At 38.7% G+C, this 24064-nt stretch overlaps 1 protein-coding gene across 1 annotated transcript in view; it reads right to left on the bottom strand.

Moving 5' to 3' along the window:
- Positions 1-2956: 2956 nt before the first annotated feature.
- The window catches only part of LOC128354247 (inactive dipeptidyl peptidase 10-like), a 52531-nt gene continuing 31423 nt past the window's right edge, over positions 2957-24064 (bottom strand). Inside the window, exons 8-27 of the mRNA XM_053314507.1 lie at positions 23740-23860; positions 21541-21695; positions 19926-20023; positions 18878-19001; positions 17656-17694; positions 17329-17436; positions 16970-17061; positions 16590-16637; positions 16370-16488; positions 15713-15760; positions 14760-14858; positions 14426-14495; positions 12506-12634; positions 12353-12418; positions 9831-9885; positions 8541-8640; positions 7995-8053; positions 4690-4768; positions 4405-4478; positions 2957-3088 (exon numbers count right to left, since the gene is read on the bottom strand). Coding sequence (XP_053170482.1) covers positions 2957-3088; positions 4405-4478; positions 4690-4768; positions 7995-8053; positions 8541-8640; positions 9831-9885; positions 12353-12418; positions 12506-12634; positions 14426-14495; positions 14760-14858; positions 15713-15760; positions 16370-16488; positions 16590-16637; positions 16970-17061; positions 17329-17436; positions 17656-17694; positions 18878-19001; positions 19926-20023; positions 21541-21695; positions 23740-23860 — 1815 coding nt within the window. The remainder of the gene's footprint in view (positions 3089-4404; positions 4479-4689; positions 4769-7994; positions 8054-8540; positions 8641-9830; positions 9886-12352; positions 12419-12505; positions 12635-14425; positions 14496-14759; positions 14859-15712; positions 15761-16369; positions 16489-16589; positions 16638-16969; positions 17062-17328; positions 17437-17655; positions 17695-18877; positions 19002-19925; positions 20024-21540; positions 21696-23739; positions 23861-24064) is intronic.

Here is a 24064-nt window from a genome sequence, read left to right as displayed (position 1 = left end):
AAGGTGGGGAAAGGGTTAGGGTCTTTATACACTGAAGAAAATCTCCTCAAATTCCAAAAAAGTCCTGCAGCCGTAAGACGAAAAAAAGAGATAAAAACAGTTTGTTCATAGTTCTTTAATATTAAAACAGCCAAAAAATACAACAAGCTTTATTCATCCCACACCCACAATGTTTCCCCCTGAAGAAAAAATCAAGTTAAACTCACAGTACAAACCCCGATAGAAACAATAACCATGACTTCACAGACTGTTCCTTTAAATTGGACTCAATGTGGCATCAAAATGTTAAGAAGCGCAGACAGAAGTATGAGGAGGAGGAACAGGAAGAGGAAAAAGGCCAAAAAAAACATGCAAGGCTTTGAAGACGTTACATGTTGTTTCAACTTTAAATGAATTATGAAAGCAGCAGTATCCACGGCTACCAAAATGGTTGGCATGGCAACCCATTTTGCTAGCCAGTGCGTTAGGGGATTTACCACCACTAACTTCACTGATGTGCTGCCATCATTGTTGTCCTGTCATGTTTTTTTTTTTAATTATTATTTTAATTCTCACGTGTTCAACGGTGCATTGAAAATTAAACTCTGGACACGTGTCGGCTCCTCTTGTGTAAAAGCTGAGAGGACGTTCGTCACTGTGATTAACGGTACTTGTGTGCGGCCAGCAGTAATTGCTTGAATGACTCTGTGTACCCAAAATCACAGTGCAGGACGCTCTCAGGTGCTTGTGTTGCCATAACACTTGTGATTTACTGTAATGCTTTATGGATAACCTGCCAGTGTTTCCAGACTGAGGGCTTCAACTTGTACAGCAAAAAAAAAAAAACTTGATTATAAAGCAGCTGGAAATGTTCAGACTCAGCAATTGCACTTGAAATGATTTACCCAGAATGGTAGATGACACACTTGAATTAAAAAAATCATAACATTTAACCTAATTTCCAAAAAAAAAAAAAACATTTCAATGAACAAATTCAAGATTAAAGGGACAGTCAGTGATTTTTAACCAATCTGGCAACCAGTAGAAATTATAAAAACATACAAAAAGTCCCATCTGATCCCTTTAAATTATAGTAACCTGAAAAGACATTTTTACATGAGACACGGGAACATTAGAGGAATCAAGGTTACATCATCTCCATGTAAAAGACTGAAGCTGCAATAAGCCTCACAACAGGAGCGAACACATTTTGTGCAAAGGGGAAACTCCACTGAAGCCCCTTTAAGTTGCGTAGATATTTTTCTAATTATGTGTCGATAAAGAGTTTGTTTCTAATTGTTTTAATAAATAAATTTGAACAATGACACCACAAAAGAGACAAAGCATGATTAAAAAAAAGAGAGAGATCCTCTTACATGAACTTCTGTACATCTGTTTAACACTATTGCTGTCTAAGGGCTGCATGAATCTACACAAATATACAAAGACTGACGCTAAAAAACCCAAAGATACAAGTTTTCTGAGAGGTTTTTGATGAGCCAACCAAGATTGCTATTTGGTTAGTTAAACATGATGTTAAACGTTTAAATACTTTCAGACTGATCACCGATTCAAGCTCGCTCCTGAAATATTTAAGGAAGCTTTGAGGAAAAAGACCAAAAACTCAAACTCTGTAGATCGCTCTTTAATAATATAATCTTACTGGAAGGTTTGGAAGATCAATTTTTTAAAGAAAAGGTTATATGTCTAACTGATAATATCAAATTGGCATCATTTGCATTAAAACAAAAACTTTCAATGTTTAGAGAAAAGCTTCTAAAAGCTGCAAAAAAAAAAAAAAAAAGTCAATTTATCACTATGCAAAAAAAGGCCGAACCTTAAGTGCACAGCTCTCAGTTGTTTGTATGGTTTGAGTCTCTTTCACTAAAGGCTGACTGTGTTGCTCATTTCAGAATACTAAATATAGTTAATGGAGGCAGTCTGGTCTCACAAAATTTAGTAAAATGCAGAAATAAAAATCTTTCACTGAGTACAAGCTATGTTTCTGCACAGCAGCAGACGACAGTGAAGAGATACAAAGCTGAACATTTTTTTCTTGCAAAGATTTCTATTTTCTCTAATTAATCAAATCTTATCATACAGGGTATGTATTAGGGCGTGGCTACGTCCTGATTGACAGGTTGATTGACCAATGTCCTAGAGATCCAGCCCTCGCAACCATAGCAACCTCCCCGCTCCGCCCATGGCCCCGCCTCATGCCCATATAAGTAGAATCTGTGTTTTTATTTTTCCCAGCATGCACCTGAAATTTTCAAGATGGTGTTGCCCAGATTCGAAACTATTGGCTTCCGAGCAGCAGTCCACAAACCAATGGGTGACGTCACGGATGTTACGTCCATTTCTTTTATACAGTCTATGGTTTTAATTGCCTAAACTTCACCACAACCTGAGCTACTGGAGTTGCCAACAATTAACTAGTGGCTGAAGTTTTATGTGACTTTAAATGGCTGATAGTGTGGCGACTGTGCAGAAACACGCCATCTTAAAGAAAGAAAGAATAATGTTGTTACCTCCTGATTTTTACTCCCTTTCCATCATATTTTGTACAACTTGAAAACCTCACAATGACATAAAAATGAGGCATTTTCTCTCCTCCGTTGGGAAGGAAGAAGCGATAACATTTCACTTTCCGCCACTGATAACCTCCCTGACAGGCCGCTATTACACTGCGTGCTACCTACAGCTGCAACTCATCTTTTCAAAGCGTCCTGACTGAAAATTGCATCATGACACCTGACGACAGATCTGACAGTTTATTCTACTGAGGTTATGAGCAATACAAACTAGTCTGATATGCTATGAAGAAGCTTGTTTTGTCCGTCAAACATTGTGCTACAGGTATAAAACACACACACACACATACACACATACACACACACACATTCAGATACTCGAATTCGCTCGACTGGACATACACACACACACGCACAGACTCCAGTAATAACCGTGTTCCCGCTCACTCGTCGTCCTGCTGTTGGTCGAGTAATGACATTGTGTCAAGCAGACATCCCCTAAAATAACTAATTAAGGAGTGAGTCAGCTGAATCTGGCTGCGTCTTGACAGGAAGTGTCCCTCATCTGGGTAGATCTGCCCCAAAAATAAAGACACGAGAGATGTGAGAGAAGAATAAACTCACAAGGTTACTTAATCTCAGCAGCCAGGAACATGATGGATTTTCTTTCTTTTTGTCCAAACACAGTCTGGACTGAAGGGTGTAATTTACAAAACATTTGGTCTGAATTCTTTGTTACTGTTGTGGGAAAGTCTCATATTGTGTCTCTGAAAATGTCAACTGAAAAATAATTTGTGTTTTTGAGTCAGTGGGAATAAAGTTGTATGAGCCCAAGGACAGTAAAATTGATCTGAGTTCACAGAGGAGCGTCAGCCTTCAGCTAAAGAGGAACGATGAAAAACACAAGAACAAGAACACCAACACGAAACTTCACAGAGTGGTGTAAACTCAACTTTTTCAGACATTTCAAACAGTATAGTTGTATATTTTTTGATATTTGTTGGTGTCAAAATTTCCCCAACTATTCATCATGTTTTTGGCTTTTTTTAATCCAATTTGAAACTCACATGTTTTAAGTAAAGGAGGGAAGAATAGCAGGACCTTAAGACCATTTTAACAATACTGGTCAGTTAGTCCTCATAAAATAACCTCACACGACTTCTAAATTAAAACTGTCTGTAAATCAGTGTAAATTAAAATTTTAACTCATAAGACCTTCATAAATCTTTGCACATCCTCTCTTGTCCACCTATCCCTTAAAATATCATCTTTCTCTACCAAACTGATATTTTATTAGTTTACACTTGCTGAATGATTCCTAACCTGCAGGAAATACATAAAAATCAAAGCCATAAGAGTTTCATCTCATGTGGACTTTAATCAGTTGTTTTCAGGTGAATTCTGAATGGATTATATATATTAAATATATGTATTTATAATATGAATAAAAAAGAAGCTATACTGTAGATTGTTTTTAAATTCAGTGTTTCTATAATATTTTCTGTATCTTGTCCTTCAGTCATTACAAAGTCATGCTGTGCAGCCAAACTTTGTTCAAACCCAAAAAACTTTATATCAAATTCTACAAGAGATGGTAAAAATCTCCAAAGATACCAAAACATGCAAAGGCTGAATTTCTGGGAATATGTATAAAATAATGCACAACACAGACTGGAATAATTCAGTTTGATAGAACAGTGTGGCCATATAAAAACATGAAGCCTTGGCTGTGAATCATCATCAACATATATAATACTGACAGTGGAAATAAAAGGTTAAAGTGTCTGTTAAGAGGTTATTTTATTTTGAAAGATGTTGTATTAACGGTATGACAAACACACGCTGTTCAGGAATAGAAACTGTTCTTTTTAGGAGTCTATCTAGTATTTACCTGCATAGTGTAGTTGGCCCCGATCTTGATCAAGTGTTTGATGAGCTCTGCTGTGTGCTGAAAGTGGACGTTCTCTGCAGAGAAACAAAACAAAACATTCGAATAAAGTGTCGGCGGGGTTTGATAAAAGCTCCAGCTCTCATCAGGGTCGAGTTTTAATGCTCTGCAATGGAGAGGTACACAACCACCAGCTGGAAAGACCCACGCCTGCCTTTAATAACACACACATAGTTATATTGTATATTTGGATTTGCAATAAAAAACTGTGATATAGAGGAAATGTACCGTCAGCAGTCCCGTGGGCCAGAAACAGAGTTCCTTCATGCAGACCTTTCATGTTCATGTTGAGCAGGACTTTGGATGCCTGGACACACACACACACAGATAAAGACAAATAATTATCTCTGCCATGTGGAAGCCTGGAGGAGGATCATGTGTTTCATCATGGGTATCTTTCTGCAGCTAATCTCCCATGAGCCTAATATTTTTGTGACTGTATGCTCAAGGACCTCTTGTGGTTAATGCCAGTGACTCCTCGCTCCTCTTACTCCAAACAAGTGATCAACAGCTGCTTCACTTTGCAATCTTGTTTCCATTGGCGACAACCAATCAGTCCTTGTTGCCATGTTGGGTCATTTCAATGCCAAATTTTAGTACCTTGAGAGCAGGCTTGTGTTGTGAAGTCAAACAAATATTGAATAGATTCTTTATAAAGCTTGGTCTTTCATCTTGTTAGCAGTCCTCACCATTTCGGCCTCTTAAAACTTGACATCCATAGAAAATGTTGCTCTAATATTAAACTTGAGCATCTGCTGATTAATGTGTTATGATTCATTAAAATCAGGCACAAAACAAGATGAATAAATCCCTATTTTTGTCACTGTACACACCTGGCAGCCGTACTGAGTGCACCCGTCTAGTTTAAAATGTGCACATCATTAAAACCACATAGGCTGATATGAATTCAGAGTCATGTTTCTGTTTACCTACTGAATGTAAGTCCAATATTCAGTCACTTTTAGCTCTGTTTTTACTCTCTAACAACTCCTAAAGGGAAATATCTGGCTCTTTAGCTGCTGAATGCTCCACTATGTTCACTAGCTAACTGTGTCTGTCTGTGTCTGGTTGCTTTTTACAGCTTTTATTGTGAAAAGCTTCCTGCTGAGGCCCCAACACGATGCTGTGAGAGCGCTGAGAGAGCTAAACAATGAGCTGAAACTTGCTATAAAGCTCCGTAAAGCTGAGGAGAGCTGCAGAGTCACTCCAAAGCTTCATCACTACGACTTACACTTTGTCATTTGAAACATTATGTTAAAAATATCGATTATAGCTGCTTTAAGCCAAAGTACCAATATTAGTTTTAGCTGATGAGGCGGTGCTAAAATAGCTGATCATACAGTTAGTTTGGGGTTTAGGTCCCATAGTAAGAGTCTCATAAATAGATAAATGTGATTTCATGAGATGATTAATGGGGGCAGACAGGTGAAAAAATCATAAAATCTGTGCTAATTTGTTGGAGATTTGTGAAATATTGGATTATATGACCTCTTTAGAGTTATTTAGAGTTATTCAAATGAAACCATCTGAGAAGTTTAGAGGGACTCATGACTCAGACATTTGAATTTACAAAATAAATCTGCTTTTTGTAAGGGATCACATGTCGTAAAAAGGCAGAACATCACTTTTAATCCTATACAATAGTAATACATTGCATTTCATAAGTTTATCATGTGTTTTTTAATGTAAAATCTTAATCTGAAAGTAACTAGTGCACTATATATATTTATAGTAAGACATTTAGTGGAGGAGAAGTATAAAGTGGCATAAAAAATGAAGTGCAAGCCCCTTTACAATTCTTAAGTATGGCACTTGCATGAATAGACTTTCCACCTTTGCTGACTGCTGTAAAAAGCAATGTGAACGCTATTTTCTGAAGTGACTGTGAAAATCAAACAACACCGGAGGTGAGCAGAAAATAGGCCTTGAAAAGGTCATCGAGGGATATTTTGAAAGCGACTCAGCCTTTCTTTTTTTTCAGCGTGACTGCAAAAGGAAAGAAAAGAAAAGAAAGCGCACATGGAAGTCGTCACATTTGCAAAAGACACAAAACATCATGGAGCTCAATAGTGTCATGTATTTTTTTTTTTTTCTTAAACAAAAAGCCAGATTGCATTTCGATTTACTGCTCGGGGGACTCAGTCAGTCACTGCACATCAGCGAGCGGACGGAGTGTCATTCGAACCATTTCAAAACCTCTCCCCCCCCCCCCCCCCCCCTCCCTCTCTCTCTCTCTCTCCCTCCCTCTCTCTCTCTCTCTCTCTCTCCCTCTCTCTCTCTCTCCCTCCCTCTCTCTCTCTCTCTCCCTCCCTCTCCCTCTCTCTCTCTCCCTCCCTCTCTCTCCCTCTCTCTCCCTCTCTCTCTCTCTCCCTCCCTCTCTCTGTGTGTCTGTGTTTCAGTCTCAGAGGAACCGATGACTGATGATGTCCTGCTGATTATTGTCTGATCAGATCGAGCCACATTTCCCTTCCCTGGATGTCATTTAAAACAGCCGCTCCTCCTGCTGTGAGAGGCACAAAAATAGCGTTCTCTGGCCCAGTTAAAGGCAACCCACTTAGGAGGAAAAATACACTTTGACTGCAACCTTCACATGGAGGACAACTGTGTGATTTCTTTCCCTTTTTTTTCCCTTTTTTTTGTCGCCAACACTCTCTGGCATTTCCCTTCTTTTATCCATGTTAGTGTTATATTTCTTTCCCTCGCTGTCGTTGGACAACATTTGGAGCCTTGCCGGGAAAAGCTGGTGGCCACATTTTCTTCTTTATTTTTAACAGAAGGTGACTGTTTGGTTTGTGAAGTGAACCAAAGCGAGGTGCATTTACATTTAAACGTGTGAGGCCTTTCTAAGCTGTGCGACCTCTGTCTCGCCAAAATAAAATAAAAAATAAATAAATAAAGAGTTGTTTTTAAAGGAATCTACAACAGCTGGTATTTAAAGCCAAAAACACCTGCTGTCGTGTTAGATGGTAATTTTTATTGTCACTGGATTATTATCTAGATTTCAAAGTCAGTAAACATCTGCAAGCATTACTGGTTTAACAAATAACTTTTCTTCTTCTTCTTTCTTCTGTTTCTGTGTTTAATTCTTTGCTGTTTTCCAATGCGGTCTCATATATTTGACTCTGCTCTACTTTTTTCACCAAAGTAACCTGAGGGGGGTTGCGAGATGATTCACCAGAGAGTAGAGAACATAAAACACAAGTCCTAGCGCAGTAAATAATGTCAGTTTGTTGACTTTTCTCTAATCTTTTGCTTGTTTCTTGCGGGAAAAACTAGATGGGTTTGCCTCCTTAGGTCTTTAAAAATCATTCAAATTAAATACCTGAGGAGGAAAACTCTCACAAACTCACTGACATATGCAACATGTGAAAAGAGCTTCAGGTAAATAATTCTTAATGTTGAAAGGTTGTTTCTTAAACCTACACACAAGTTTTTGCATCTGTTTTCAGGAGGGAAAAAAAGCTGATTTCGAGCATTAAAAATGAATAAACATAAGCCTAACAACAGATGTACGATTGTTAGAATCAGCTCACTTGGTATTTGCTCTCCTCAGTCGAAGGCGAGCCCAAGTATCTCTCGGAAAACGCAGAAGCTGGAAGAGAGGGAAAAAAAGAGCTTATATGTTGCTATAGTGGAGCTTTACGGATGCTGGAGAGGTCAGAAATGAAATGAAAGTGAATATGGAAAGAGAAACCTATATGGGCACAGTGTTTCAAAAAGCATGAAAAAGAGTGAAATCCTAATTATGTTCTGCTTGTGCTTGAAACACAGGAACCAGAGGATTTACAGGAACACTTCAGTCTATTAAAATATAATCACATATATACAGCAGAGGCTCCTCAGCTGTACAGACGCCTTAATACTGTGTAGACCCTTTTCATCCTAAAACTCAATAAGCCTGAATTCCCCCACGGCAGAGCGTAAGGATAATTAAAGTCACATTACCCAGACAATACAAGGAGAAAAAAAAAAAAAAAGGGATAATGTAGGATAAAGACGTTGTGAATTAGGAAACGACAGAAAGCAGCAGAAGCAGCAGCAGGAGTAATAAATAGGAGATATTTGAAGTCCTCGCTCACCGTACATGGTCCAGTCAATGATGGGGGACTGAGCCGCGGCGCACGTGATCAGCCGCTCCGTGGACTTCAGCATCATCAGTGTGATGTAGCCTCCGTAGTCCTGTTGGAGGGAGATTCAGACACATTAATGAGTCTCATTTGGGCTTTGAGTCCCTTGTAAAACCTCCCAGATAGTAAACTCACAGTATTTTCTTATGTGCTGCAGGTGTGTTAAATAGGTCTATATTTACTTTACATTTTTCTCTCATTAAATAATTCAATAAAATGTTTTGTCTCATAAGGAGCACGCTCTGAATTTAATGAGGTATTCATGTTTTAATTGGGAATCGTTCACATCTGCAGACAGCATTGAGATGCTTTTACATGGCCTCTTGTATCCCAGTTATCATCCTGGTTTTCCAAAATTAGAATATCATCATCCAGGCTTTGCTAAACCTGAGAGAGTGGAGCACTTCAGCATATAAACACCTGATCTGAGTTTCTGCTCAGCCTACTATATGTACAGGTGAGTCCTCAACTCCACTTATGTGATATCTAGTTGATAAAGAAAGAAAGAAAGACTCTTTTTGGGTGATACAAGTCAGTCAGTTATTATCACATTCATGGTATTAGAGAAGAGCTTGTTCACCATATAACTATATATTAGTGTCCTACATGGGCTCGACTCAGTAAGTAAGTAAGTAACTAACTAACTGAATAACTAACAAAGTAAGTAACTACATAACCAAGTAACTAAATAATTAAGTAAGTAAGTAACTAATTAACTAACTACATGCGTAACTTAGGAAATAAGTAACTAAGTAAGTGAGTAAGTAACTAAGTATGAAGTAAGTAACTAAGTAAGAAGTAAACATGTAAGTAAGTAAGAAACGAACTGAGTAAGTAAGTAAATAAGTAAGTAAGTAACTAACTAACCAAATAAGTGCATATGTAACTAAGTAAGTAAGTAAGTAGGTAAGTAAGTAACAAACAAACTATATTTATACATGGAGATTAACACTCAGGTTCTATATGGTGAACATGAGGATAAAATGATGTAAATGAACAAATGTCTACATCTATACTGAAATGCTTTGATGCTTCTAAATCCCTCTGACTAAATGAATGTAGCTGGTGTGAGCCTCACTCATCGTATGTGTACAGTAATGAGTAGTTAAACACTTTACCTAAGCCTCATTGAGCATTTCAGCCACACACTCATTACACAGTTATCCAATCACACATTACACATTCATTCGGTCAGCTGGAAAATCACGGTGAGGGGTTTGATTCATTCTGTGACAGACCAACCTCTCCAAAGACTCCGACGCGAGTGTGATCAATGAACGGCAGCTTCACCAGGTACCTGCGACACACACACACACACACACACAAAGAAAGTCGTATTTTTAGCTTTTCACTTTTTACAACATTCGATTCCTATTTCACACGCTCAGCCGACGCTCGAATCCGAAGCCATGGAGGATTAATGGAAGAAGCTCCCAGATCTCAGATAACCAAGTGACCAGCAGAACTGAGGTCAAAGGTCAGAGCCAAAGAGGGGAATGGGAATTACTGACAAACCTCCTGGGATGTCTGGACCGATTGTGTGAGAGAGGAGTGCTGGGAAAAGAAATGGGAAAACTGCTGTGTGGTCGCCGTCACTCACTGTGTTTTATACTTATCATCAATTTTTGAACATGAGGACAATAATACGGAACAATTCTTTGTAAAGGGAACATGAATTTATCCTGTTATGATATCGAAGCTGGGCATTGTAGTTTTAACCCTTACATACTGTTCATATTCTACTCCCTTGCAGTTTGTTCCCTTTATAAAAAGTGTCTATATATACATTTTGAAGCACAGATGTGTTTAGAAAGCATCAACAGTCGATCTGACTGATCAATAAATGTGATTAAAGCTTGATTCATGTCTCAGAGAGCAGACAGAGTGTATTTTTTTAGCTTTTACACCACTAAACATCTCCTATCACACAATATCATGTCCTGTTTGACCTAAGACATGAAAATATAACATAGTAATAATGTTTTAAATGTATTTTAATGAAACAGAAGATGAGCAGAACTTTATGGAGCTGTTGGGTTTAGAGCCATCAGTCTTCACTGCTACATCATAAAAATAACTCCTCATAACTATATCTTATTAAAACTATTAACTATTAATTTCACTTAAAAGCCATGTCAATAGATACGGGGCAAATTTGACCCAGAACAACCTCAAAGGACAAACATGTGTAGCACCTGTACAAAAGTATAACAATTAAAATATTTTCATTTTTGTGTATTTTGGGACACTTCAGGAAAAGTCATCAAATTTCAAAGTAAAAGACATTTGAGGTGTTTTTACAGCATGTATGTACAGCAATGTATGTTTTGTATATTTTTTATGTAGTATTTATTATTGATTATCTTTTTCTTTCATTTTTATTTATTTCTATTGTTCTATTTTATATTTGTATGTTTTATTATGAATGAATGATGCACTGACTGGTGAGCACTTTGAAATTTTGTTGTACTTGTGACAATGACAATAAAGATCCATTCCATTCCATTCTATTCCATTCCATTCTACTCTATTCTACTCTATATTCCATTCTATTCTACTCTATATTCCATTCCATTCTATTCTATTCCATTCTATTCTATTCTACTCTATATTCCATTCTATTCTATATTCCATTCTATTCTATTCTATTCTATATTGCATTCTATTCCATTCCATTCTACTCTATTCTACTCTATATTCCATTCTATTCTACTCTATATTCTATTCTACTCTATATTCCATTCTATTCTACTCTATATTCTATTCTACTCTATATTCCATTCTATTCTACTCTATATTCTATTCTACTCTATATTCCATTCTATTCTACTCTATATTCCATTCTATTCTATATTCCATTCTATTCTATTCCATTCTATTCTATTCTACTCTATATTCCATTCTATTCTATATTCCATTCTATTCTATTCTATTCTATATTGCATTCTATTCCATTCTATTCTATTCTATTCTATTCCATTCTATGTTATGTAACACTATGACAGAGTTTAGGACTATTTTGGTCTAAGACACTTACTGTAAAATCACCTAAAAGCAAGAATATAGTCAGATGAAGGGTCTGTGCTCTAGTTTGTGTTAGTTTAAGGGTCCTCGATGTGAAAAAGTTTGAGTATTTCTGGCAGAGGGATCAATGCATTATTAGTTTAAGTTATTTCCCAGGATTTGTTGAAAGTAAGGAAAACACAATATCACCTTTTGAATGCTCTTTTACTTTAAATTACCCAGTAAAGAAATGGATGACCTGATCTCTGAATAATGTCCTCAATTCCAATTAAGAGTGTCTCTCACAAGGAGACTACAAAGTGAAATGAGCATCAGATAAAAAAAAAAAAAAAAAAAAAGGCAAAGGTGTATATTTGTTTTGCTCGGGAACAAATTGGATGTTGAAGTATGAATTCAATTTAAGAAAATGGTGAACTGGCAGACCTATAATCACTCCATTTTTGTGTTTTAAATTTGTTTTCCCCATCCTTTCATTCTCCGTGATGACTCGCAGAGATGTATGAAAGTTATGATAAAGCGCATTAGTAAAACTCTCACCCTTCACTGTCTCCACAAAACAATTAAAGAAGCACCTCTGAAGCTTTAATTAACTTCACGGGTGGTCACAGAACAAACCTCACAGACTCAAAAACAACATCTTTCCCAAAATGAAATAGAGATGCGTGTCAGATATTGTGCAGTCCAGACACAACAAATGACGCACACAGACAGAAGTGTGCAGAGAGACGTGTGTTACATACTCAAGGGCTGCTTTCTGGTCTTCTACGTCCACCGTGCCGAGCTTCTGATGGACCTGCTGCAAAACCCTGCAGAGTCACAAGAGAGGATGAGGGGTCAGAGTTAGGTCAGGAATTAAATATTAGTAGCAAAGATAACTGACTGGTCTACTTTACCTGTCTCCTCTGAATCCCGACCCTCTGCCGTCCAGCCGAGCCACGATGACCTGCTCCGATCCCACCAGCACCTGCTCCCAGTCCAGTCTGAACTCCTCCGTCACCGCCTGACCTCCCGGAGAACTGCCGCTGCCGGGTCAAAGCAGGATTTTACATTTTTGAATGAGCAGATATGGAGCTGATGTGATGTTGATGGCGTGTATTATTTTGTGATAACAGCACAGCTCTGGAAGGTTGCTTGTTTCAGCTGTTTCTCAGGCTCAGGCTTCTCTTGTGTTTTGGAGATTAACCTTCCTGTCATCCTCTCGGGTCAAATTGACCCCGTCTGTTTTGACTGTTCCTCCCTTCCTCCCTTCAGTCTGTCCTTCCACCCTTCCTTCTTTCCTTTCCTTTCCTTCCTCCCTTCCTTCTGTCCTTTATTCCTTTCCTTCTTCCTTCCTTCCCTCCTTACTTCTTTCCTCCTTCCCTCCTCCTATCCTTCCTCCCTCCTTTCCTTCCTTCCTTCCGTCCGTCCTTCCTCCCTCCCTCCTTTCCTTCTTTCTTCCTTCCTTCCTCCTTTCCTTCCTTCTTCCTCTCTTCCATCCTTCCTCCTCCTTTCCTTCCTTCCTTCCTCCCATCCTCCCTCCTTTCCTTCCTTCTTCCTCCCTTCCTTCCTTGACTCGAGGACAACAGGAGGGTTAATCAACATTTACTCAGAGATATTAAGTTTTCATTTAGAGCAGAGTTACACTATGAGAAACACAGTATTAGCTTCTAATTTCAGTTTGTTGTCTTGACTCTTCTGTTTACTTTTTGGATCTGCATATAGACTTTGTCTTATTTGGATTCATAGGTAGTTTAACACATTTTTTATATCTTTATTCCTGCTTTCTCTATTGTTTCTTTGCCTTCTTTTTACAGTTTTTCATTCTTGAGCTGCTCTAACACCTAATCCGACCTCATCACCTTCACATGTGATTTTTCAGACTTCTCACTCCAAACACGTGGGTGATAATCCGTTGATATAACAGCTTCCACTCTTCTGGTTTCAGGCTTTCTACCAGATGTTGGAACCTGGCTGCAGCCACATGTGTTTTAATGAGGTCCAATCCTGATATTGGGCGATAAATTCTGGCTTGAGGTCAGCGCTCTAGTTAATCTCAAAAGTTTTGGATGGGGGTTGAGGTCAAGGTTCGAGTTATTCCACAGCAAAGTGAGAAAACACTTTATTTATTGGGGCTGGCTTTTCCCAGAAACATGTATAAATCATCCCTGTTTACCAATTTATCTTAATTGGAATAAAAGGGAACCAGCAAAACAACCAAGAACAGTCCAAGTCCAAAGGGTGTTTTTAATTACTAACAGAATAAACCACTCTGACCTGTGTGATTATAGAAAAATAACCCACAACGCAGAGCAGGCAAACAAGCTTGACCTAATTCTAACCCAACAGCTAACAATGACTCATGAAGTCAAGTGAATGAGGTACAAGAAGAGGTCAGTTTGTGTGCTCATGTGCTGTCGCTAATTATGCTCTATCATCTTGTCTTTAGGCTACTTTAAAACATTTTATTTAAAAATCTCCCGCCTTAAAATTACATATACGCACATGTCCAATATGCACAGTACAGCTAAATGTACTTTGTGTTTATATGCATGAAGATTCATAAAACCATAGAAGATTGCACTCAAAGAAATGTGTTTTTTTACTAATTTGCATAAAAGAGGATGATAGGAAATTAAAATTATCCCTAAGATATTAACTTTTATCGTTTTTTCCAGATATTAGCACAGCTGGACTTTTAAAAATAAGTTTCACAGCCTGCAGGTGTAGAGGAGTGAAGTATCCTGACTGAATGTAGACTTTGAAGTTCAGTCAATGCAAATGGAAAAAAAATAAAAGAATAAAAATGTAAATGTAATAAAGAGGAACAGGCTTACACAATAAGGAGAAGGCCATAGAGGTAGGACTCGGAGAAGTCGGGAGGATAGATGAGCTTCAGAGGCAGCTCTGTGAGTAAAGACAGAAATATTAGCTGAAGGGAAAGGTGACCGAGGGAGAGAGAGAGAGAGAGAGAGACAGAGAGAGAGAGGAGGTCGGGAAGACAGCCAAGCAGACAAGAGCACTAAGGACACACACACACACACACACACGCACACACACACAGACTCCCATCTTATCCGCCCTCTACCTCTAAGCAGCTCAATTATCTTATGTTCTGTGTCAGAATCAATATATACACACAAACAGCTGTTAAGTGCAGATAATTTGTACCAAAGTTGTCATTAGTGATCTCCCGGATGTCCGTCTGAACGCTCCTTTTAGTCTCCATCGCTGACCGTAGAGGAAGGTTGTTCTCGAAGGTGAAATTCACTGAGAAACAAGAAAATCATTCATTAGAAAAGGGTTAAAATCAAGTTGTGCTTACTCTGTGGATTGTACCATGAAGCACAGCTCAACCCTTAATTCATATTTTTCTTGGATTCTTTTCTTTTCTGCGCCAGTGTGCTTTAGCGTATATCGCCAGTGGGAAGAATCAGTGTGGTGGAGAAGCCGATATTCTTCTTCTTCTTCTTCTTCTTCTTATATAATCCTTGTTTCCTCTCGGCGAAGCGGCAAAGGTGAAACGTGAGGTCATGCAGAAACAGAGACAATGCACAGAAGTTCACATACTCATCCCATGAAATATTCAGCGGTTCATACAGGAGCCTCTGCAAAGCGAGGGACATGACTCATTTTTATTTTATGAGGGCTAATTCACATCGAGTTTACATGGTTCCTATACATGTACCATTAAAAAATAACATCCTTTTCTATATCTTATAGTCTTGCCCCTTGACCCTGTAGCTAAATATTATTGTTTGTGTCCATAAAAAGAATGCAGGTTTTATTTGAGACAGCACTTTCACTATTCACTATCTATTTCTTTCTGATTCATTTCTCTCTCTTAGCTCTTCTATAATAATACGGAGATTAATAGCAGACATGTAAAGTGTGATAAGAAACTAAATTTAACATCTGGAAATGTACACATGACTGGCGAGGCTTGACCCAACAGCTGCAGAGACAGTGAAGCTTAATTACTACATTTAAGAGGAAGAGGAGGAAGAAGAAGAGGAGGAGGAGGAGGAGGAGGAGGAGGAGGAGGAGGAGAAGGAGACCACACAGATATCACATCATTAGAAAATGGTTTCATGCTAAATAGAAGAAGAGAAAAGAATACTTACAGCTCAGATCATCTAAACGTAGAAGGTGCACAGCTGGAACACCTGGACCTACAAAACAAAGACAATTAAACACTTTTTTGTCATTTTTATGAATGCAACACAAGCTGCTGGCAAATTTTCATTGTCCTCTGGAGCCCTGGCTTTTGACTTGGAACATGTTGTTGTATATAAATAACAGGAAATCACAGGAAGTATGATATGTCCCATTTAAAATGCATAATTTTGCCATTTTCCAAACACTGCTACACAGAGATGGCTGCAGAAGGTTTTCATAATGTTTCACTTATGCAGACTGATCCAGAGAAGAGATCGCCAAACGTTACTAGAATCATCCTCAGGGGAATATGAACATGTGAGCCATATTTTATAGCAATAAAAACAATACTTGTCAAGACATTTTGCTCAAAGCTACAAATATGAGCTCATACTGTGAGTTGTTACAATCATATTCAACCAAAGTATGCAAATATCTGACAAACATTTCTCAACATGTAGCTTCTGAGGCTGGGGAAAGCTGCTGTTTTTCTCTTATTTGATGTATTAGCATGAAGAACCGGAGCTAACGACCCACAGTGGACAGTTTCTACGCCCTCATTACTGAACATATGAAGTTTACCAGCTTGGACGCGGTCATCCTATCACATGCATGTTTCTCACCTTTGCAGTACAGGATGGCTTGCTGTGCATCGGGGCTGACGATGGCGTCGAAGAACGTGTACTCCTCCCTCAGTCCGCAGGTGAGACATTGTGGTGGAAACAGGCCAAGGCTGGACACACTGAGGGGAAACAGAGTGAGACGTGTTTACTGAGCAACGCAGCAGGACAATAATGAACAAAAAGGCTTTAAAGGCACAGTATAATATCATTTTTATTGTACCTGTATAAATGTCTCTGTTGTGCAGAGTCCTTGGTGCTCAGGAAGTATCTGTGTGTGGAGGAGAGCAGAGCAGCTAATATAGGACAAGGTCATACATCCATTATACATCTGCTTTTACTATCTGCCGTACATTGGTGCTGATCAACCATAAACACAGTCTTTCTGTTATATATAATAGAGCAGAGTTAGAAGTAGTGGCAGTAGTATTTCACCAGGAAAACCCTTCATAAAGGCCTCACAAACAAGCTACTTAGACTTTCTATGTGTTTAAACAGTCATATTCATAATGGTAGCTGCAGTAGAAGTAGCCATGGTAGAGGCAATAGAGAAATATGATAGCTTTCTTTCTTTTTATATATTTTCATCTTCATTTAACTTACATAATCTGGTTGATTTCATCGTAGGCTACGATTTTTGTCACCTCCCAGTCACCTGATGTCAACTGGCGAATCTCCTCCTGCTCATTTCGTAACTGGAAAGAGAAGTTTTGAAGGATTGAAAACAACTGGAAACATATTGGTAGATATAAAGATCCAACACAGGTTTCTTATTAGATGGAGTGTGTTTTGGGAGTAAGAATGAGAAGGAGAAAGCTGCAGAGGATGGAGAGAGAGAGAGAGAGAGAGAGAGAGAGAGAGAGAGAGAGAGAGAGAGAGAGAGAGAGAGAGAGAGAGAGAGAGAGAGAGAGAGAGAGAGAGAGAGAGAGAGAGAGAGAGAGAGAGAGTCCTCATCGAGTCACCTTTTTAGTGAACATTTTGATGTGGTGGAAATCTCCCTGACCTCCTTGTTTCACCGGCTGAGTGAGGAAAAACCTGCTCCTGTCCTTGGAGAACAACGGCTCCTCTCTCTGTGGAGACAAACGGGAGGATTCAGGAGTGACATACTTTATGCATGAATGACTTCTGCTGTATTCTGCCTCAAATGAAAGGAACATATAGTGCTGCGGGGGTAATATACTGTAGCTGGAGATGCATGGAGGCGATGGAGAGGCTTTGTACTTTTCTTATAGATTGTTTGTCAGCAGAAGTACATCGTGCTTGTTAAATAATGCCTGTGTTTGGTTTACCTGTCTGGGGAGCCATGCCTCCGAAGAGTCCTTGAGTCTCTGAATGAAAAGGGAAGAAAATGATAACATGTCTTGAACAAGAGAAAAGACGACTTATTCTGACATTAAAAAGAAGAAAAGGAAATTCGGAGTAGTTGTTGTATAGCTGTGGAGATTCTTTTTTTTCTTAGAGAAGTTGGATGGATTTCTATGTTTAGCCGCAAACCATATAGCACACTTTAAATGTATGAGGCAGGAATCAATTAGGGAGCAAACAAAATCATCCTTTTCAAACCAAGACAATCCTCTCTTTAAGGAATTAAGCAACAGGTTTCCATAAAGCTCAACCACAAAGTCTGGCATATAAATAAACTGCCTCTTGAATCTTATCTTAATCTTTTTTTCTCATGTTTAGTCGTCTTGTTACTGTTTTCTTTGCTTTTAACATGCATCCTTTTTGTTTTTTAATATCTTGCTGTGATTTTAATGAGTTTCTGTTTTCATGGTTTTATGTCTTTATGTCTTTATGTTGCCGATGCTGACAATAAAGATCTGATTTGATATCAGATGTTGGAAATTTGCAGCTAGTTAGTGATCTGATTTATAAACATAACATGACAGCTGACTGCAGTTCTGGGGATTTTACATTTCATTCAGAAACTGTCTGATGTGTAGACTTTAAGGACAGATTCACAGCTTTTTAATTGGTCCCAAAAGGCGCCTAAAATGAGCTTTGATTTCTGTTTTTCTTGCTGTAATCATTCCTCCTGTTCATACTGACCATTAGAAGATCCCTTCATAATGTATTTACAATGCTAATATGAAGCTTCTGTCCAAATGAGTCAAATCAAGTAGATATCTATCAACGTTAAAGTCTTCTTGTTACTATACTTCCACCACAGCTCAACAGGGAAACACAAAGAGGGAATTTAATGCTAAAAACACTGTAAATGAGTCAGATATCCACTTGATAAGACTAACTCAGACTGCTGAAGCCTCAAATAAGCTTCAGATAAACTATTAAATGCACTTCTGTTCTCTGTGTGACTTTAACTCACTTTAATATGCTGATATTTAATTTTCTTCTTAGTTGCCCTTCATGACTTCTCTTTATTTCACATGAGACTCTATGTGAAGACTTCATTTTCTACTTTAAGACCTCTACTGATGACTTGAAACTAACTTGGGACCTGACCAGAGATTGCTGCATCACACTGTTATTATTAAAACGTAACACCCCCACCTGATGACAGACTCCTATGGAGGCGTCGCACACCGTCAGATGCGAAGCGTTCTGAGCTCGATTGAGCCACCGCACAGCGAGGTGAGTATTACTGATCCACTTCACCATGGGGACATAGAAATCCCTGCAGAGGAGAAACAGACAGAGGTATCAGATTGGGGATTTTGTGTCCTTGTGTGTCAGTACTGGATTTATGCCTGTGTGTGTGTGTGTGTGTGTGTGTGTGTGTGTGTGTGTGTATTTGACTTAAGACACTTTCAGGGACACAAACTAGACTTGTGACCAGTAAATTGCGGACAGGGACAACTGGGGACAAAAGTAGTGTACCCAATTGGGAAATATCTGACTTTTTGGCTCTGATGTATGTGTGTGTGTGTGTGTGTGTGTGTGTGTGTGTGTGTGTGTGTGTGTGTGTGTGTGTGTGTGTTGTGCTTTAACTGATCCTACTTTCAGGAGTCACATTTCAGACTAATGACCAGTTAATCAGGGGACATTTGGGCACAGAAGCCCCAAACTGGCTAAATGCTGATTTTTGGGTTAGTGATTAAGGGTAGAGGCAAAGGTTAGCATTAGTAGTAGTGATAGTGATGGTTAGGGTTAAGGTAAGCCTCCAAGAAATAAATGTAAGTCTGTGTAAATACCCCAGAAGTGAAAGTAAATGTATGTGTGTGTCATGGGCAACAAATTGAAGACCTAAGACCAGTTAATTGGGGATTGCTTGTCCAATTAGGTATGAAGGCAGAGTCTCAAATTGGGCAAATTGGGTCAGTGGTTAAGGTTAGGGTTACGCAAGGAGGGGTTATGGATTGGGTTAGGGGTAAGTCTCCTGGAAATTAAAGTCCCAAAAGTGACTAAAGTAATTGTTTGACCTAAGACCAGTTAATTGGGGACAGCTTGTTCAATTAGGGATGAAGAGTGTGTCCTTAAGGGGGCAAAAGATAGATTTTTGGGTCAGTAGTTAGGGTTAGGGTAAATCAATTAAATCAGTGTAGTCACCATGGTTGGATATGTGTGCGTGTGTGTGTGTGTGCATGTGTGTGTGTGTCACCTGAGCCTGAGCTGATCCGGTGGCTGCAGTTCTTGTGTGTGAGTCGCTCCGAACAGATTGACGACAGACAGCTTGACTGCAGGGTTTATCTGACCAGCCTGATGGTGGATTTAAGAGAATTTTGATCAAATTCCTTCAAAATAAGATACCATCATAATGAGAAAGTTGTCATTATCGTATCACTGTAGAGATTTCTGTGAGGGTTTTTTTTTAAGCAGATTTTTTTCTTCTACCGAATGTGTGATATAATTATATAACTGCATCAGCTTAAACTTGCATTTTGATGTCTTCAATGAAATATATTTGTCTACAGCAACCTTGCAGAAATATAAAAGTGAAAGGCTACAGTACAAAATTGGGTATTTTGAGTCAGTCTTTTCTAAGAATTGTCTGAGATTGTTGTGAAATTATCGATTCCTGAATTAAATGGTGCAGAAAAACTTTAAACTAATAGCCGACACTAGAAAATTCAATATCCTGTCAGACAAAAACTAACTCAGAGATCAAGTTCATCATTTCCCCTCTGCTTCATCCAACCGTCTGTTCTTTGTTTCTTAATTTCAACTGAAACAGCTGCAAAGATGCTTTAAAAAGGTAATTTGCACTGAGGATATGCACACAGATAGATGCAGTAAACACACTTCAAACAAACACAGGATGCTAGCTATACTGCAGAACAGATAAAGCTTGTTTTTCATCCTTCAGCGGTGGGAGGTTGATGGGTTAGTTTCTCTTTCAAACCGCAGAGAAAGAAAAGACCTGACCCGCCGTCCATTAGTGAACCTGATAATCCACGAGGCACCACGTGAAAGAAAGACTACTCTACTCTCTGCTGAGGGACGTTCAAATGACCTCCAGAGTATTTAGAAGAAGCACGTTGTATCACGGTCTGGTTTCGCACCTTTTATAGATATAAACCCTAAAAAAAGATATTTTCTCCTTGATTAAAAATAATTTCAAAGTAAGAGCAAAAATAGGAAAGTGGTTGAACAGTGTAGAATCTTTCCTTCATTAGTTATAAGAATAAATGATTGAAAGACAGTTTTTACCCTATCTTTACTCTATGTTAGCCCTGTAGCTCCACCACGACCCTCTAGATCAGGGATGTCAAACATGCGGCCCGTGGGCCAGATCCGGCCTGCCGAGGGGTCCAATCCGGCCCACTTTCCTTATTCCTCCCTTCCTTCCATCTTCCCTTCCTTCCTTTCTGTCTTCTTTTTCTTCCTTCCTTCCTTCCTTCCATCTGTCCTTACGTCTTTCATGTGTTCTTTTTCTTCCTTCCATCTTTCCTTCCTTCCTTCCTTCCTGTCTTCTCTTCCTTCTCCTTCTTTTCCTTCCTTCCTTCCTTGTATCTGTCCTTCCTCCCTTCCTTCCTTCCGTCTTTCATTCCTGTCTTCTCTTCCTTCTCCTTCTTTTCCTTCCTTCTATCTGTCCTTCCTCCCTTTTTTCCTTCCTTGCATCTGTCCTTCCTCCCTTCCTTCCTTCCTTCCGTCCTGCCTTCCTTCCATCTTTTTAATGATCCGGCCCACGTGAGTTTGACATCCATGCTCTAGAGGATAAGCAGTAAAGAAAATGGATGGATTGTCTTTCAATTATTTCTGTCCATCAGTCTTACCATTGGATATGGGTACTGTAGTCCCTTGGGGTAGGTGCTGCCAGTAAACTGGGCCAGATTCATATTAGGTACCAGCGTGTCGTTGATGGTGAGGAAAGCCAGTCTCTCTCCGTCGGGTGACCACCAGTGAGCCAAGTGTGAATGCAGAATCTCTTCTAATATAGAAAAAGCGCGTGCACACACACACACACACACACACACACACACACGCACACACACAAGCACACAAACATAAACCTCGACTTCTGCATGAATGCTTTATTTTTGCTCTCTGTTTTTCGTCTTATTTTGACCAGGCCAGAAAAATAAGGCCGTCTAGAGTCACGATCTCTGTGGTGATGATGTAATATGCTGCCCATTATTTCATTTTTATTTCCTTTTTTTTATTTTCTGGGCTCGTGCTCTCTATTCTTTGCTTTTGTCGATTTATTAGGTTTTTTTTATACATTGGCTTGGGTTAAATCTAATAAAAAAGAGACTGTAAACAGGCAAAAAATAACTTGCTGTTATTTATACAGCCAAAGTTGGGTTTTTTGGGGGGTTTTTTTAGTCTGTTGTGTTTGGCTCGTCCATTTGTCATCACTGGTTGCTCATGCCACCAGTGAAATAGGAATTAAAACAAACTCTGCTCCTTCATTCACTGTCAAAACATCGCCTGAATGCTTACAATCTAAAATAAATGCAAATAGATAAAGAGAGGAGACACAGCTCAGCTCACAGCAAATCTACAAACAGAAATGAGTCTATAATGTTCCCCATCTGCCCCGGCGAGACTGTGATGTGCTTCTCTCTCTGTACAGACTGCACAGACCATCAGCACATTACTGAATTTGTTTACACAGCCAGTTAATGGATTGAGGCTTGTTGTTGATTTTTCATCGCCACGCCGCTTAGTTTGTCTAGTCTGCTCGGCTGCATTTTTAATGCAGGAGACAAATCTTTGAAACATTTTAAACAGCTGAACTAAAGATGCACCCTGAAAACTACATCCTGAACCACATCACTTTAACTCTATGTGGCTTCTGGTTTATTAAAAAAAAAGGCACAAAATGTTAAAAAACCTTTCAGAAAGTGTAATTTATAGACTTGTTCAGCAATTATCATCAGCAAGAGATTAACACGTGCATCACAAAAATGACTATGGACATAAACACCTCATTAAATTAGCATCTTAATAAAAAAGAAACACATGTTCAATGAATTGTGTGTGTGCACTGCGTTAAACACACATTATCATGGCTCATAAGCTACAGACACATTTGCAAGTCATGCTGTGCTCTTCCATGCTCATGAATGAGTCTCAAGTATGCCGTTTGTTTTGATTGGTAATATATGTTAAAATGAGCAACAGGAAATGATCTCAGCGTGCAGATTTAGTTAAACAGGCCACTAGATCATAATAGTCATGAGCCCAAACACCTATATACAGTATTTATGATATTACATATTAATTTCATATTAACTTCCAGGAATATTAGTTTGTTGGAGAAATACCAAATCAAATCAATGTTTATGGCTGAAAACAAATTGAAAGATATTAAAGGTGCAGTGTGTCTGATTTAGTTACATCTCGTGATGAGGTTGCACTACAGATACTGTTTGGTTTGTCTCTTATGGGCTACCGTAGAAACATAGTGGGAACATAGTGGGCTCCATGTAAAAAGGAGCCGCTCCCTACGTCTATATAAAGATTTCATTCTAAGGAAACAAAAACACAATGATTCTTATTTTAAGATGATTATACACTTATTAGAACATACTTATAATTGTAATTTATTCCATTTCTGTCAAGTCCGTTCCCCTGGATGCCACTGGATTCTACACACTGCACCTTTAAGTCTGCAAACATATCATAAATCACTCTTTAAAGGGGACATATCATGCAGATTTCCAGCTCTATATTTATATTGTGAGGCTCTACTGGAATATCTTTGCGTGATTTCCAGTTAAAAACTCCTTATTTATATTATACTGGCCTTTTATGGAGCCCCTCAGTTCAGCCTCTGTCTCTTAAATAGCAGGATTTCATTTTTCTTTTTTTTTTTGACTTGAAATTGAAATAAAGGAGCATTTTTACATAAGTTCACCTCAATTTGTGTAACTATGACCACGTTTAGGTATATTATGTGCCTTTTAAAAGCCTCAAATCCTCAGAAATGGCCGTGAGTACAACAGTCATTACAGTGTGACCTAACTCACCTTCGTACAACCAGTCGGCGAGCCCGTTGAAGATGACGCCCTCCATCCCAGATGAGGTGATTCTCAGGGAGTTACTCCTCGCATCTGACTGGTAGTAGATGTTATTCTCAAAAATGTAGATCTAAAAAGAAAGAAGGGGTTTGTTGAAGGTATTGACTGCACACTCATCAAGCCGATATCGATTTCATCAGTCGTGCCTTACTGCTGTTTTTCCACTCATCTTTTTCCTTTTCTGCTGTCAAACTCAGTGTCTGTTTGATTTGTTTTTCTTTTTGATTTCCTCTCTGATGAGATTTTGTTTTTTTCATAAGCCCCCCTGCTTTAT

The sequence above is a fragment of the Scomber japonicus genome, chromosome 24, assembly GCF_027409825.1.
Source record: "Scomber japonicus isolate fScoJap1 chromosome 24, fScoJap1.pri, whole genome shotgun sequence".
NCBI lineage: Eukaryota > Metazoa > Chordata > Actinopteri > Scombriformes > Scombridae > Scomber > Scomber japonicus.
The sequence above is the reverse complement of the archived record's forward strand: the minus strand, read 5'-3'. Positions and strand labels throughout refer to the sequence as shown.